The 16762-nt window shown below is 55.8% G+C and overlaps 1 protein-coding gene across 1 annotated transcript in view; it reads left to right on the forward strand.

The window, feature by feature from the left end:
* The window catches only part of Plxnd1 (plexin D1), a 39109-nt gene extending 23458 nt beyond the window's left edge, over positions 1-15651 (forward strand). The window contains exons 10-36 of the mRNA XM_038319580.2: positions 477-566; positions 750-843; positions 1240-1394; positions 1890-2041; positions 2614-2713; positions 2796-2935; positions 3208-3375; positions 3457-3547; positions 3695-3952; positions 4046-4195; positions 4734-4848; positions 6354-6461; positions 6538-6650; positions 7214-7318; positions 7589-7719; positions 7925-8123; positions 9616-9762; positions 9912-10068; positions 10474-10577; positions 10655-10718; positions 11239-11273; positions 11491-11595; positions 12093-12256; positions 12995-13142; positions 13904-14044; positions 14370-14444; positions 14596-15651. Of these exons, the coding sequence (XP_038175508.1) occupies positions 477-566; positions 750-843; positions 1240-1394; positions 1890-2041; positions 2614-2713; positions 2796-2935; positions 3208-3375; positions 3457-3547; positions 3695-3952; positions 4046-4195; positions 4734-4848; positions 6354-6461; positions 6538-6650; positions 7214-7318; positions 7589-7719; positions 7925-8123; positions 9616-9762; positions 9912-10068; positions 10474-10577; positions 10655-10718; positions 11239-11273; positions 11491-11595; positions 12093-12256; positions 12995-13142; positions 13904-14044; positions 14370-14444; positions 14596-14712 (3426 nt within the window). The 3' untranslated portion in view covers positions 14713-15651. The remainder of the gene's footprint in view (positions 1-476; positions 567-749; positions 844-1239; positions 1395-1889; positions 2042-2613; positions 2714-2795; positions 2936-3207; positions 3376-3456; positions 3548-3694; positions 3953-4045; positions 4196-4733; positions 4849-6353; positions 6462-6537; positions 6651-7213; positions 7319-7588; positions 7720-7924; positions 8124-9615; positions 9763-9911; positions 10069-10473; positions 10578-10654; positions 10719-11238; positions 11274-11490; positions 11596-12092; positions 12257-12994; positions 13143-13903; positions 14045-14369; positions 14445-14595) is intronic.
* Positions 15652-16762: the final 1111 nt, after the last annotated feature.

Raw genomic sequence — 16762 nt, forward strand, 5'->3', positions numbered from 1 at the left:
CAGTGTGCATCTCTTTGCTGTTAAAGGCAGGATTGTGTATGGGGTGTCCTGATCCATGGGGGCCTATGGGAAACAGGGTCTCTTGAGCTAGAATTTGGACACTGGTGATTCTCACTGATGGCAAAAAAGAGACCAGCCCATGCAGAAGCCCTGGCACATGCTACCTGGAGATTGACGGGGTATCTAGGGTTTAGTTTTGCAGGGCAGAGACCAGAGACTCAGTCTAAGGGGCAGACAAGGTCTCCTGGAGCTAGGGTGTCAGGAACTGGTTTAGGACACTGGGTGTGACAGGGAGACTGTCAGTGTCATAGGACAGAGTCCTCAGTGTCTGCAGCCCCTGACTTGATGGCCAGGGAGGAGATTCTGTGGGCAAAGGGCTGGTGGAGTCCCTAGCCTTCCAGTCAGGGTGGCAGCTGCCATGTTCTGAGAGAGGTCTGAGGGACGGGTGCCGTAAAGCCTCTGTCCTGTGTCTGTAGGGTACCTCCCTGGAGTGCAGCTTTGGCCTGGAAGAGAGCTTCGAGGCTGTATGGATAAATGACTCAGTGGTACGCTGCAACCAAGTGGTGGTAAGTGGTAGGAGCCCAGCAGGGCACAGAAGAGACCTGCTTGGCCTCCTTTCTTCCTCTATCTATGTGCCTCTGGTTTTTGGTCCTCCCCTTCCCCTCCCCTGGTCCATCTTGGTGACACCCTTGCCCCCCCACAGGAGGCCCAGACCCCACCCTTGCCTTTCATACTTCCTCATTTTGCAGCTGCACACAACCCAGAAGAGCCAGGTGTTTCCACTTAGCCTGAAGCTGAAGGGGCCACCAGACAGATTCCTAGATAGCCCTAACCCCATGACAGGTGAGTGTCCCACCTGTCCCACTGGTCATTGGAGGCATCTAGCTTTGGGGGCTCCCCTGGGCGGCCACAAACTTTATACCCCATAAGTGTCCAAACATCCACTGAGACCCTTGGGCCAGCCACTCTGCGGTGGCCAGCCTTAGACCAATGGCCATGTCACCTCCAGGACCTTACTTCCCTCTCTGAGCCTCTGAGCCCTGTTGTTCCTGTGTCCAGTGAGGCCACAAACCTTTACTGCAAGACTGACCAGGACTCAGTGAACCCCTTGAGGAGAAGCAATGTTGATGAAACTGGGGGGACACAGGGCTGCACAGTTAGAAGCTGGTCAAGAACTTTAAGGGTGCTGACCCTGGAGTTGCCTCGCTTCAAGCTGACCATGCTGTCCTGTGTCCACAGTTGTGGTCTACAATTGTGCTATGGGCAGCCCTGACTGTTCCCAGTGCCTGGGCCGTGAGGACCTGGGTCACCTCTGTGTTTGGAATGATGGCTGTCGCCTGAGAGGGCCCCTGCAGCCACTCCCTGGCACCTGCCCAGCCCCTGAGATACGAGCGGTAAGCACACGCCATACCAGGCATTACTGGCACACAGAGCGCTCTCGACTCATAGGTCACCTCCTGTGGCTGCTGTTCTAATAGGGGACGGTCACTGGGAGGTGGGAGGTGGGGCCTTTGACCACTGACTTTTCACAGAAACCCTGGAACCCATCCTGGTGACAGTTGCGATTTCCAGGAACTCACCAGCCTGATTTAGTTAAGAACAATCTCAGGGAACGATTTTGACTGGCTTAGCCTAGGCCAAGTGCCCACCCCTAGACCAATGAGCATCTGGCTTAGATGCTGAATTCTGTGGTCAGGCATGGCCGCCAAGAGCCACATGGTGTTTTCAGGCTCCCATAGGATGCATGCAGCCCATCCACCAGTTGCCCCAGCCCTCTGAACCCTCTGAGGCTCCCTGTCCTCTGCTGGGTCTGTGACCTCTTGTGGGCACATATTACAGTCAGAGGGACATGGGGCCTCAGACCCTCACTTGCCATGGTTCCCTGGCAGATCGAGCCTCTGAGTGGCCCCTTGGACGGCGGGACTTTGCTGACCATCCGCGGCAGGAACCTGGGCCGCCGGTTCAGTGACGTGGCCCATGGTGTGTGGATTGGTGGTGTAGCCTGTGAACCCCTGGCTGACAGATACACAGTTTCAGAGGAGTGAGTGTCAGGCATGCCAACCTAACCCTCACCCCGCCCCCACAATGGCACATTACAATGACCGGGCCTCCCACTGTCTCTGCCTGGGCCACTCCTCTATCCTGCCAGCACTCTGATGCCTCTTCTGGGAAGCCCTCTGGGCTTTCCCTGCCACATCAGTCTTGCTCTGATGAGAACTGCTTGATACTAGTAAAATTTGGGGGGCTCTGATGGGGTATAAAGATCAGGGTGCAGCAGCTGGGCCCAAAGGCCTCTGGGGACTTCTGCAAGCAGGAAATTAGCTGGACTTCCTGTTGGAAGGCTCTGAGCCAGGCTTGCCGAGAATGGCAACAGGTGGCTAACCCAGACTAGCTGGGCAAACTGCCTGGTGATCAGAGATCACCTGATCTTAGACCTTGTCTCAGTCTGGGGGAAACAGTGGAGTGGTGTGTCCCTGCTTGGCCAACCCTAGGGTGACCATCTGCCCATGGGGAACACTGTTGGGTGGGCATTCTGGCGTGAGTGGGAGGCAGGCCCCACGGGCAGACACAGGTACCGGCTCACCTTCCGCCCACATGCCTGCCTGTCCTCAGGATCGTGTGTGCCACAGGGCCCGCACCAGGGGTCTTCTCAGACGTGGTAACCGTGAATGCCTCCAAGGAGGGCAGGTCTCGGGAGCACTTCTCCTACGTGGTAAGTAGGCGACAGCCACCCGCCACCCAGCTCACTCCCCATAAGCCTGCGGCCAGAGCCTAACCCCTTTCCTTCTCCCCAGCTACCCATGGTCCACTCCCTGGAGCCTGCCCTGGGTCCAAAGGCAGGGGGCACCAGGATCACTATTCACGGCAGTGACCTCCATGTAGGCTCTATGCTCCAGGTCCTGGTGAATGACACGGACCCCTGCACGGACCTTACGTAAGCCATGCCCACAGTCTGGCAGCTGGGAGGTGGGTGACCCTCTCCATAGGTATCATCCGGGTATGCCTAGCTTTCTCCCTTCTTGGCTTGGGGTGGATGTGGGAAGGAAGGAGAAGGGAGATATCTGAGTTGGGTACAACCTTAGCCAACAAGTGGCCGTGGGAAGGAGAAACTGGGCAGAAGTGGCAGAAGACAAGGCCAGGGCACCTGCAGTGGGTGAGCAACTGGAAAGGGCCACACTCATGTCATCTGCTCGTCACTCCCCATAGGCGCACAGCCACCAGCATCACCTGCACTGTGCCTCGGGGGACCCTGCCCGCTCTAGTGCCTGTGTGTGTGCGCTTTGAGAGCCGGGGCTGCATTCATGGAAACCTCACCTTCTGGTACATGCAGAACCCCGTCATCACTGCCATCCGCCCAGGCCGCAGCCCTGTTAGGTGAGATCCAGACCCACCCACACCCACTCTGTCTCACTGTCCGGGCTGCGGGGAGCCTGACAAGTCTTGCTGTCCCCTCAGCGGTGGCAGGACCATCACTGTGGCTGGCGAACGTTTCCACATGGTACAGAACGTATCAATGGCAGTACACCACATTGGCCGGGAGCCCACGGTGAGGGGCCGGGGTATATGGGGGTGAGGGGCTGGGGGCCGAGGTAGTCCTGTGCAGCCAGCTTATGTTTGTTCCTCCTGACCTCTCCATCTCCCCGCTTTACCCTCATCCTTCAATTTTCCACTCTCGTGGGTTCATCCTACCCAGTTCTGCAAGGTTCTCAACTCCACACTCATCACCTGCCCATCTCCTGGAGCCCTGAGCAATGCTTCAGCACCCGTAGACTTCTTCATCAATGGCTGGACGTACACAGACGAAGTGGCCGAGGAGCTGCTGGACCCTGCAGAGGCACAGAGGGGCAGCCGGTTCCGTCTGGACTACCTCCCCAATCCACAGTTCTCCACGGCCAAGAGGGAGAAGTGGATCAAACATCACCCAGGGGAGCCGCTCACCCTAGTCATCCATGTGAGAACCTGGCTGGGAGGCTAGGTAATGGGAGCCGGGGGCAGCTGACCTGGGAACCCCACCCCCATCCCAGCATCCCATATGTACCCACAGAAGGAGCAAGACAGCCTAGGGCTTGAGAGCCACGAGTACCACATCAAGATTGGCCAGGTGTCCTGCGACATCCAGATCGTCTCAGACAGAGTCATCCACTGCTCAGTCAATGAGTCTCTGGGCACAGCCGAGGGACAGCTGCCCATCACAGTGAGTGGGCGGGGCTCTGGAGGTGGGCAGACCTGGCTTCTGGGTAGAGAAGTCACTGAGTATTTTCATACCCAGTAACTTAGGTCTCACCAAAGCAGAGCTTTATACCCTGACTTGACAGATGGAGAAACTGAGACCCAAGTCATTAGTTGGCACCAGAAGCTATTAAAAAGTTGTTCCTGCCTGTTTTGGTGTCCCACCTAGAGTGTGTCCTGCCCACAGCCTGTCATTGTGTAGCATCATGGAATCCCGAGTGGTGGGGCGGGACAGGGGTGGCTTTTAGGTATTGCTGTACTGCATCTGTCTACCTCCTGCTAAGTTACCCCTCACCTGTTCCCAAGACAACAGCCAGACTCCATGAGCTTCCCTGTGACCTCTCCTAGGCTGTTGTCATCACAGCCCTGTGCTGATTTGGCCTCTCTGCCAAACACTGGATCTCAGTTTGTTGGGCACAGTTTGATCAGGAGGTCACACAGCTAGTGAGAAGAGCTGAGGTACAGCTCTGGCAAAGCCTGATGTGCCACCCCACTGTGCACAGATCCAGGTGGGGAACTTCAACCAGACAATTGCCACACTGCAGCTGGGGGGCAGCGAGACGGCCATCGTCGTGTCTATTGTCATCTGCAGCGTCCTGTTGCTGCTCTCTGTGGTTGGTAAGTCCCCTGCACTCGAGAGAGTCGGGAGGGCATCTGTGAATCCCTGACAGTGGCAGTGGGCACAATTCGAAGGTGGCAGATATTGGTCAGCCCTTCTGTACTCAGACCATAATTGGCTTTGGATACAAGGCAGAGGAATTTGGGAGCTGTTGGAGAGAGGTTGCTCAGGGGAAATGGTCCCGTGTGTTAAAGCAATGTGTGCAACGTGGCAGAGAAAGCAGAGCCCCTCTGTACTGCTGGGTGGAGGGACAAAGGAACAGTTCCTAACAGTTGGCCTAGTAATCGACACTGGATATCTACCCAAGAGCAAGGAAAACATGCCCACATAAAATCTTATATGCAGATGTCCGTATCTGTAGCAATATTACTTATAATAATTAAGAGGTCACAACAGCCCGATGGCCATCTAATAAGTGTGTAATAAAATGTGGTATATCCATCCAATGAAGTTTTCAGCCATAAAAAGGAATATTCCACAGCATAGATGGGCCTTGAAAACAAGGACAATGAAAAAGATAAACACAAAAGGCTGCGTATTGCCTGACTGTTTACTTGAAGGAGACAGAATAGGCAAATCCATCGAGACAGAATGGCTAGTGGTTATCTGGGAGAGGGGGAAGTGGGAGAGAAATACTTACAGGGTAAGGGTCTCCCTTGGACAGTGAGAATATTCTAAAATTGGATAACTCTGATGGTCATGTGACATGTGGTTAAGCTCCGACACCCTGGTGTGTAAATGGGTGGGTTACACAATCTGTGTGTACATTTGGAGGCCAGAGGTGGGGCACCTCAGTGGCTGTCCTCTCTATTTTGAGACAGGATCTCTCACTGGGACCTGGAGCTCACTGACTTCACCTGGCTTGCAGGCCAGCGAGCCCCAGGCATCTTCCCTTCTCTGCCTTCCCAGCACTCAAATTTCTGGCTCATGCCACCATGCCCTACTTTTTATATGAGTCCTGGGGATCAATCCCGGGTCCTCATATTTGCACAAGGTTTTTTTTTGCCAAGATTTTTTTTTTATTTGCCATCACTTGTGCAAATAGTAATAGTAATATAAATTATTCTATCCAATATAAAAAAGTATCAGGGAAAGCAAGAAGATGAACACTAGATATATTGTTCCTAAAAATACTACCCATAATATTTCTCTATATATCAATGGATATGCCGTGCCTCGCAGGAAAGGCAGGTACTGTATACCACTTTGGAAAGTTGAACTCCCAAGGCACATCAGGGCAGAAGAAAACACATTGCCCGTAATTCTTCTGCTCAGAGAAAGGCCCTGGTGACTGCGCTTTGACACATTTCTTTTTCTAAGAAAAGTCATCAAGGGTTGTCCTAGCTCTGAGTTGCCGGGACAAAGGGCAGGGGGACTGAGGACGACACCGGCTTGCTCCTGCCCAGAGACACTGAGGCCCGTGGGTAGACCCTGTCCTTCCAGGCCCACAGCCTGACCTTTCCATGGGCCCTGGGAACCTGAGCCGCCCCTCTGCTGTCCACAGCCCTGTTCGTCTTCTGCACCAAGAGCCGCCGTGCAGAGCGCTACTGGCAGAAGACGCTGCTGCAGATGGAAGAGATGGAGTCTCAGATCCGCGAGGAGATTCGCAAAGGTGGGTGGGTAGCGGGGTCAGGGGGCGCTGCACCTGCCTGGGCAGGATCACTCACAGCTGCTGGTCTGTCTCACAGGCTTTGCAGAGCTGCAGACAGACATGACGGATCTCACCAAGGAGCTGAACCGCAGCCAGGGCATCCCCTTCTTGGAGTACAAGCACTTTGTGACTCGTACCTTCTTCCCCAAGGTACACACCCTCCAACGTGCATTGGCCATCACGGGGAGTTTGAATCGAGGCACCTTTACGGGGCCTGCACTCCTGCCCATAGCCACCCGGGTTCCTTTTCTCTCCCTGCTTTGATGTTTAGCTATGTGGAAGACTGCTGTCATGTCCCCCCGTTGGCCTCCCCGTCCCCACACTGAGGGGGCTGAGTAGGGAAACAAGGACTCTCCCAGGTCCTGGCCAGATGTCCTGGCCTCCATGTGCCCGTTTCCTCTTATTGGTCCAGGGTCCATGGGCTTACTGCCCCCTGTGCAATAGTCCAAGGGAGCACCTGGCTCCACCATTTCAGGAACCCCTCTACCATCCAGCTTTTCCCAACCATAGAGCAGAGCAGCCTGGCTGTCTCCGTCTCCCCTACTGCACGACTCAGTGACTTTGGTTTGCCCCTGAGCCTCAGGTCCCCTGCTGTGCCCCTCTAGGGAGCCCGGGTCCCTTGACCACCATATGGTCCTGCCACTCTCCTCCATGTGTGGGTGACTCAGGTGCCTGCCAGTCTGCAATGCTAAAGCACTGGCTTCTCTCCGCAGTGTTCTTCCCTCTATGAAGAGCGGTATGTGCTACCCTCGCAGACCCTCAACTCCCAAGGCAACACCCCGCCACAGGAAACCCACCCGCTGCTGGGAGAGTGGAACGTGAGTACCCGGCCCCGAGGGCCTGTACCCACTCTCTGATCCAAGTCATTAGAAGGTAGATGGCCCTCCCTTCTGAGAGGCATTCAAGCATCCATTCAGGGTGCTGGTCCCTGAGGCCAGGCAGAGAGCCTGGGCGTATGATCTCATGCCACCAGCTGCTTACACATGAAAATGGCACCGAGGGGCCATGTTGGATTCCCTACAGCCATCCTTGCCCCTCTGGGTCCTCCTGGGATGTAGAGCACCAGGTGTTTCCTTCCATGTCCACAGATCCCGGAACACTGTCGGCCCAGCATGGAGGAGGGGATCAGCTTGTTCTCCTCGCTGCTCAACAACAAGCACTTCCTTATCATCTTTGTCCACGCCCTGGAGCAGCAGAAGGACTTCGCTGTGCGAGACAGGTGAGGCTACGGGAGATGCAGGGACATGAGTCCCCAGCCAAATCCATATCCCCGGGGCAGCTGTCACCCACTGAAAATCAAATCGCAGGCTCCGAGACTCCCAGGCGGTCCTCATTGCTTCGCATAGGCTCCCGGTGTAGGCAGGGTCTTCTGACTGGCTTTCTGTGGGAGGTGGCTCGGCCTTACTGACACTCCGTGCCTGCAGGTGCAGCCTGGCATCACTGCTGACCATTGCACTGCACGGCAAGCTGGAGTACTACACAAGCATCATGAAGGAGCTGCTGGTAGACCTCATCGATGCCTCGGCTGCCAAGAACCCCAAGCTCATGTTGCGGCGCACCGAGTCAGTGGTAGAGAAGATGCTTACCAACTGGATGTCCATCTGCATGTATGGCTGCTTGAGGGTAAGCTCACTCCACAGCTCCCACCCCCGCTCTGCCCCAAGCCCTGGCCCTGCAGGCAAACCTAACTTCATCAAGGTGGTGGGGTGGGTGTCTTTTCAATGGGACCCCTTTGGGCAGTGGGGAAACGGAAGCTTGGAGAAGCTCTGACTGGCTAGCCTGCTCAAGAGCACATAGCATTCTCAGGCAGATCAGAGGCTGGTGGGTCGTGTTGTCCCTTAGCCTTAGTCCTCAAGCCCTCCTTGGGGAGCAGTATTTGGAGGAGTTCAGGCCCCTGCATTCCTGAGCCTTCCTCTCCTTAGGGAAGAGGGGAGGACACAGAAGCAAAACTTCAAGTATTGAACAGCTGCCGTAGAGCAGAGCTTAGTCAGTCTGACTGATGACTGTTTGTAAAAGCCAGGAGGGTTTCCTGAAGCTGGTGACTCACCCTGAGCCCTAAAGGCTCAGTGGGAAGGAGCCAAGGGGACAAGGCCAAGTGAGTAGCCCACGAGCAATCGGGAGAGGGAGAGGAAACGTCACAGAGCTTTAGGGAGCCAGGGCTTCTCTCTGGAGTTAGGACATCACAAAGCACAACCCGAGGGCCTGCCCCAGGATCCAGCTACCCTGTGGTGGCAAAGGTCCAAGGGTCACCTAGGCATCCTTCAAGAAAGGCAAAGGCCGGGACAGGACCCAGAACCAGAACCAGAACCTTAACTGTTCTGGGCTTGTGACTGGTTGCTGGTACAACCTAGCTGTGTGGTTCTGGGCAAGTTATTACCCTCTCTGGACTTGAGTTTCATTTTGTCAAATGAGAGACCCCAGCCTAGGAGCCCTGTGGAGAGTAGAAGGGAAACAGGGACACTAGGAGAGAAGACACATTCTAAGCCACTGCGGGTGACCTTCGCCTGGCCTTCCCCCATCAGATGACGGGGTGCTGGTGACTCCCAGGCCAGACCACTGCAGCAGGAAGCAGGGCTGGCAGCTGCCTTGGCGCTGCTGCCAAAGCAGTCTGGTACTATGACAAACTCATTTTCCCTCCAAACCTATTCACCATGGCGAAGGTCAGCTTGAGGCTGCAGTGGTGGTGATGGCGGTGGTGGTAGGAAGTAGGATGTGAAACCTGACTGGGCTGACACTCCCTAGAGGCATCCATCTTAGGTTTCCTCGAAGCTTCTTCTGGGTCCTGGGTCCACTCAGCTGTACCTGGGCACATTCCAGCTTTGTAGAAAGACTTCGTCTCAGGCATAGGAGTACAGAGTTCAAGTTTTACGTCTGCCTTCTGTGCAGCGCTGGGCAGGGTGCGTGCCCTCTCTGAGCCTCAGTGAGGATGGCCGGTCCCTGGATGTGTGGCTAGGATGCAGTAGAGGTGTGGGTGTCAGCCTCTGCAGGAGGTGGTGACAGCCACCTGAGAGGGGACGGGGAGTATGTGGCACACTCGCGGGCCAGAGCTTAGAGCCTGGAACACAGAGGAGATAGCGGTGCCATGAGTCCTGACCCTCGACCCTCATGCTCACAGGAGACAGTAGGTGAGCCCTTCTTCCTGCTGCTGTGCGCCATCAAGCAGCAGATCAACAAAGGCTCCATCGACGCCATCACAGGCAAAGCCCGCTACACGCTCAATGAGGAGTGGCTGCTGAGGGAGAACATTGAGGCCAAGCCCCGGGTGAGCCAGGGCCCGGGCACTGGTCCGCTAGTGGGTGGGTGTTCTTCGCTGGGCTGTCCTGGCCTCCAGTCTGGACCAAGCCTCCCCAACTGGGTCACCAGACCTGATGATGACGATGGCCCTTTGCTGCCACCCCCTCTCTTGTGCAGAACCTGAACGTGTCCTTCCAGGGCTGTGGTATGGATTCACTGAGCGTGCGGGCCATGGACACCGACACCCTGACGCAGGTGAAGGAGAAGATCCTGGAAGCCTTCTGCAAGAATGTACCCTACTCGCAGTGGCCGCGGGCGGAGGACGTGGACCTCGGTGGGCAAGGGCGGGCGCCGTGCCTGGCAGCTGGCCACTGTAGCCTCTTTCCCCGTGTTAGTCGAGGCCCTGGAGTTCCCCTTAAGGAAGAATTCCTTGTTCTGCCGCTGTGGGCACCAGCAAGAGAGCACTCAGGAGACGCTCCTCAAAGACGGCTTGGGAGGCTGGGACCTGAAGGCTTGTAGGAGTCACAGGCCATCTGCCAGAAACCGTTCCTTAAGTTCACACTGCACCAGGCCCTGCCCAGGCTCTAACTCTGGACAGTTAGGGTCAACAGCTGGGCTCCCAAAGGGGTGTGGCCTGCTTTGATTCCAGAAGGAGAAGGAGAAGCTTCTGTGGCCCAGGCTAATGGCTGCCCCTGGAGCCACCCACTTCCCTAGCCCTGATGCCCCTTTTCCCCTCCAGAATGGTTTGCCTCGAGCACCCAGAGCTATGTCCTGCGGGACCTGGATGACACCTCAGTCGTGGAGGACGGCCGCAAGAAACTGAACACGCTGGCCCACTACAAGGTGCCCAACCTGACCGAGCCACCCCGACCCCTCTCCTCTCTGACCTCTGACCTCTGACTTCACCTCTCCTCTGTCAGATTCCTGAGGGTGCCTCCCTAGCCATGAGCCTCACAGACAAGAAGGACAACACCCTGGGCCGAGGTAGGGCTTGGAGCTGGGGAAGGGATCCAGGCGGGGTGTAAGGGAGCTACCTTCCTGGGATCCTTCTGAGCTGTGCTGGGGGGAACTGAGGATTGGGGGGGTGCTCCACCTCCATGCTGTATCAAAGCTGATTGCTTCCAGCAGCTAGAGCAAAGCCCCAGGAGGGGACATGCACTTCCAGGAGGCCCCAACCGTGCCCAGGTCCGAGCTGGCTGCTGTGGCACTGTGCCTCCAGGCCACACCACTGTCTCCAACACCAGACCATGTCCTCACATGCCCCAGGCCCAGATCCTGGGGAGGGGGGTTCCCAGGGTGCCCCCATGAGGTGAAAAAGTCAGATCTTGGCTCTCTATCTCTCTACAACTTGTTCTCCGGGCATCCATCTCTCTCTCTCTCTCTCTCTCTCTCTCTCTCTCTCTCTCTCTCTCTCTCTCTCTCTCTCTCTCTCTCCCTCCCACCCACCCACTCGGGTTGCCCTCCCCACCCCCTCATTTGTTTATTGTGTGTTTCCCTTTTGCAGTAAAAGACTTGGACACAGAAAAGTATTTCCATTTGGTGAGTGCCCAGCCTCAGACCCTGGGGAGCTGGCTCTGCTGGGCGTGGCTTTGGCTTTTTGCCTCCTGGAGCCTCCAGGAAAGTGCTCCTAGGCCCTGGGAAAAGTCAGAGTGGGTGAGGGAATGGGTGGGTCCAGGGGCTGGGATCACAGGTCAGACTTCCATGGGAGGATTGAGGCAGGTGCCTGGGGAGGGTACCAACCCTGCCCACTTTGCAGGTGCTGCCCACAGATGAGCTGGTAGAGCCCAAGAAGTCCCACCGACAGAGCCACCGCAAGAAGGTGTTGCCAGAGATCTACCTGACCCGCCTGCTCTCTACCAAGGTAAGCCCCACATCAGTCTCCACCCCTGTAGGGGCTTGAAGGGGGCCCTGTGCTTCAAGAAGAAGTCTGTGTATTCTTTTTGCTACCCAGTAGCAGAGGACCCAGGGCCACTTTCATATCCTCAGGTCGAAAGACTCAGGCCAGCACCCAGAGCCCACATCCTGACCCCCGCCCCATGCCTCAGGGTCTTGATGAGCACTCACACTCCTCCAAGAAAGCTTCATGGACAAAACACAGTCAAGAATCTTGAGGCTTGGGGTGGGGTGGCTGGAGAGATGGCTCAGCACTGAATGCTCTTCCAGAAGATACAGGTTCAATTCCCAGCACCCACATGGCAACTCACACCTGTCTGTAACTCCAGTTCCAGGGGATATGACACCTTTACAGATATACTGGCAGGCAAAACACCAATGCACATAAAAAAAAAAAAAAAAAAAAGAATCTTGAGGCCCAAAGATGCTCTGAGGCTGGGCTAATGCCCCACATCTTCCCTGCAGGGCACACTGCAGAAGTTCCTGGATGACCTGTTCAAAGCTATCCTGAGCATCCGCGAGGACAAGCCCCCGCTGGCCGTCAAGTATTTCTTTGACTTCCTAGAAGAGCAGGCTGAGAAGAGAGGCATCTCTGACCCTGACACTTTGCACATCTGGAAGACCAACAGGTGGCGGCCTTGGGGTGGGGCGCAAATGATGTGATGGCATGGGGTAGGCAAGGCACCAAGGAGCAGAGCCTGGCTTGGGTGAGAGACTTAGCTCTCCGTGCTGCAGTTTCCCCTCTGTAAAGCCAGCAAGCATCCTTTGCGCTTGCCCTTGCCTCCCTCTCTGCATGCCCCCAACATACAGAGGGGAGCCAAGGCCCTTAGAGCAGCAGCCATCCAGGCCCAAGGTCGCACAGCCTGAGGAATGGTAGTATACACGCAGCTCTGACTCATACACCCAGTTCGTAGCTTCCTCTGAGGCCCATCTTAGCTTTTTAGGGGGGTCACATACAACACCAAGAAGGACCCAAAACTCTCAGCCTGACCCTCAGAAATGCCTGTGCAACTTTAGTTGCCGTTTTCTCCCTGCTCAGGGGAGCAGGCACTCCAGGCTCTGCAGGACTGAGAAGGGGGTTGTCCCCAACCCCCTCTGGCCTCCTGAGGACAGTCAGCCCTGCCTTCTGCGTGCAAGGCCGAGTGGGGGAGGAGTCTGGACTCAGGCCGTAGGGTGGGGGCTTCTAATGAGAACCAGGAGTCTAGCTTGCAAGCTCGGGGAGGGAGGCTCTTTGGGGTGAGGGTTGTCTGTAGCTGGCAGGGGAAGGGCGAGGTGCCCAGAGGCTGCAGGGGCTGTGAGAATCAGCATTGTCGACCTCCCGAGCCCCCCCACTGAGCTCCCGCACCCCCACTATCCCTGCCCCACAGCCTTCCTCTCCGCTTCTGGGTGAACATCTTAAAAAACCCCCAGTTTGTCTTCGACATAGAGAAGACAGACCACATCGATGCCTGCCTGTCTGTCATCGCTCAGGCCTTCATTGATGCCTGCTCCATCTCTGACCTCCAGCTGGGCAAGGTTAGCAACTCTGGCTACTCCTGAGGAGGGAAAGGGGCTTGCCTGAATCTGAGTCATTTAAGGTGGGCAGAGAGTGGGGGGCAGACCTGAGGGAGCCCCAGAGGCACCTACCAAGGGCAGGGAGAATGCTGGTTCAGAAAGTAGATGCCACAAGGCCTTCTGGAAAGAGGTGACCTAGCTTAGGTAGCCCAGGACTCTGAGGCCGTGAGCACCCGCGGGATCGTGGAGCTAGGCTGGCACTGTGGGGTGAAGGCAGGGCCCTGTCTCTAGCCCATCAGTCTAAGCCCACAAGGGAAAGGAGATGTCACCACTTCACATAGGCATCCCATGACAACAAAGAGCTGCCAGCATACTTAGCACATGGTGCTTTGGGGGTGTTGGAAGTGCAGGGTGGGAAACATTCCCGCAGCCAGGAACCAGCTTCCAGCCATCTCAGCCACCAAATCCCCTCACCCTAATAAGGGTGTAAACAAGACAGGCTGCGGGCTGCGTGCAGCACAGGGTTGCTGGCCCACAGCCCAGGAGCTCTTCCCATTAACTGAAAGTCCCTCTGTGGGTCACCATCCCGACAGCCCCCAGCATAGTGGGCCAAGGCCTCCATGCAAGAGAGGGGGAGGGCCAGAGTCGTCCCTGGTCCGAAGTCTGACTGAGTGAGGGTTATTTATTTAGCCATGGTTGAGAACCCACTAAGGCCCTCTAGGTGGCAGTGGGGACAAGTCCCATCTTCCAGCCACCCAACTGCTGTGGTCTTCCCTGCCCAGGACTCGCCCACCAACAAGCTTCTGTATGCGAAGGAGATCCCCGAATACCGGAAGATCGTGCAGCGCTATTACAAACAGATCCAGGACATGACTCCTCTCAGCGAACAGGAAATGAATGCACACTTGGCCGAGGAGTCTCGGGTAGGTGGCCTGTGGGGCCTAGGCAAGGGGGTAGTAGCAGCGTCCTTGACCTCAAGGGATGGCCAAAGCCAGCACCAACAGATTGGGGCAGGAGCAGCCTCAGTTTCCCTACTTTGCCTACACCTCCATCAACATATTTTTTTCTGAAGTCCAAGGATGGAGTGGCGTGCCCTCCAGAAAATGTGGGGAGGTTGGAATTTTGGGTCCAGGAAACCAATGTGTTCCTTGGTTGGAGGGGCCTGAATTAGTCTAATCGGACTGTGGGAAGTGAGCGAGCTGGGTCCTAACCCGGAGTCTCCCCTTCCTTCTCGCCCCACCTTTACAGAAATACCAGAATGAGTTCAATACAAACGTGGCCATGGCTGAGATCTATAAATACGCTAAGAGGTATCGCCCACAGGTGAGTTCCCCCACCCAAGACTGGCCTAGTTCAGCCCATAAAAACGAACTTTAGATAAATCTGGGGTGTTGGCACTTTGATGAGGTCACCACTGGTGAGTGTCCTCTCAAGATCAAAGGCATGGTACAACTGACCCTCTGCTTCCCCTCAGATCATGGCTGCCCTGGAGGCCAACCCCACTGCCCGCAGAACCCAGCTACAGCACAAGTTTGAGCAGGTGGTGGCTCTGATGGAGAACAATATCTACGAGTGTTACAGCGAGGCCTGAGGCAGAAGAGCGACCAGGAGCTACTGCCAGGGAGAGGTGCACAAGGCCACGTGGTCCTCCATTTAGTCTCTTCCCCCCTCCTCTTAACCTGGGCAGGGAACTGACAAAGAGGAGCCTGCTGGGGTAGGAGGGAGGACACTGACCTCTTAGTGCCTGGCAGCAGAGCTCTCAGCCTCGTCCCCTGGGGCATCTCTGTCCCCTCCACCTGCCCAAGACCTGGCTCTAGGACAAGAGCTTTGAGCATCGCTGCCAGTCCCCGAGAAGGCTTTCCCTGCCATCCAGGACAGCCTGGACCGCGCCTGCCTGCTCGCTGTGTCCCAGGCTGCTCAGCACACATTGGGAGAGGTGGCCATATCCCAGAACACTACCTCATCCACCTGGCAGAGGGGATCCTGCAGTTTCTGCTTCAGCCACCGAGAAGTTGTCTGTGTCCCTCCCCCAGAGGGGGCCCTGGCCACCAACAGTTGCAAGCAGGGTCAGATTTTTTTGTTGTTGTTGTTCCATCGGCCAGCGGCAGCAGGGGCAGTGCCCGTTGCCCACAGAATGGTGGAGAGAAGTTGGGGGTTCCTGGTCCCCCAGAAAGGGGAAGGTCGAGGATGCGGGACTGTAGCTGGACTACCCAATCTTCCTGGAAGTGTTTCTAAAGAGCACCACTTTTTCGTTTTGTTTTTTAAATCTTTTATATATTAAAAAAAAAACTTACTGCGCACCAACTGTGAATAGCTGCTGCTTGAACAGAAGACCCACGGGTCCCCAGGGGCTCCCGGTGCGACACTGGAAACCACTGCTCCAGGAGACAGAAAGTACTCTCTGTCCCCAGCACAGGCCACCCTCCATAGCCGCTGGAACTGGCTCAGAGCCTGAGGAGGCTGGGCTGGAGGGGAAGACTGGGACTCTCTGGAACATTCTTTATAATAAAAGCCTGCCGGGAAAACCTCCTATGGGCTTCAGCCTTTGTCCTAAGATGGCCGAGGGGGGAGATGAGCCTGTTTCTTCATCCTGTTCATGGCAGAGAGGAAGTGCAGAGCCTGGCCTCGTATCCTGCCTTAGCTATGACATAAAGGCAGACCTCTGCTCTCTGCCTGCTGGGAGTTTGAGGCTATGTCCTCTCTCCCCATGGACAGCCCAGCCACCCAGGAAAGCGTCACCTCATGTACCTCCCATCTGTGCTAAGCTAGACATGGAACGCAGGGCCCTGTGCTGGCTTCAGCATACCCTCTCCACTGAGCCGCACGCATTCCCTACCTTGTCTTTATTCAAACCTAAGAGAAGCAGACATTTTGTCTTCATTTTGCAGATGTAGAAAGTGCCAAGCAGGTGAAAGAGTCTTCAGGGCTCACACAGCCAAGAAGGCCAAAGTGAGAACGAAACATCTGGATCCCTTTCTCCTTACTCAAACACCCTCCCTCTAGGCAAGTCTACCTCCAAGTTTGAGGGGGTCCCAAAATGACCACACCCCAAATCTCTCATCTGGTCTTTAAAACCGTACTCAGTTTCCCTGAAGCCAGCTGCCGCCTATACACCTCCCACAGCAGTTGGACCTGACCATCTAACCTGGGGTGACACACACTGACCCTCCTGGGGGCCCAGTTCCTCAGGGCTGAGCCAGTGAGATTCTCCCCAGAAGCAGGGTGTGGCAGGGCCAGCCTGAGTAATGGCCATTGGCACATGTATCCTTTCGAGAAGAAAAAGTCCCCACGGTGCTCGCCAAGAGTTCCCAACAATAAGCCAATACCCAACCTAGAATTCACCAGCTCAAAAAAAGTGACAACCTCACTCCAAAAATAGCTTTCTCTTGTGACGGTTGGGGTGGAGGGACCAGCTTTATCTTTCAGGTCTCTGATGCTGGGGGTTCTTAATAAGGAACAGATTTGCTAATTTCAATTATTGGCAGATTTGATGGGTTTGCTTCCCCCTCAGAGGACGAGGTGTGATTCCAGAATGGATTCACAATTCCCAGAAAAATACAACTGCAGAAAAACCCCAGAGAAGAAAAGCTTCAGTGTGCTTGCAGGGACATTGTCACACGAGGCGTCGGCCACATAAGGCC

Source organism: Arvicola amphibius, chromosome 2 (assembly GCF_903992535.2).
Source record: "Arvicola amphibius chromosome 2, mArvAmp1.2, whole genome shotgun sequence".
Lineage (NCBI taxonomy): Eukaryota > Metazoa > Chordata > Mammalia > Rodentia > Cricetidae > Arvicola > Arvicola amphibius.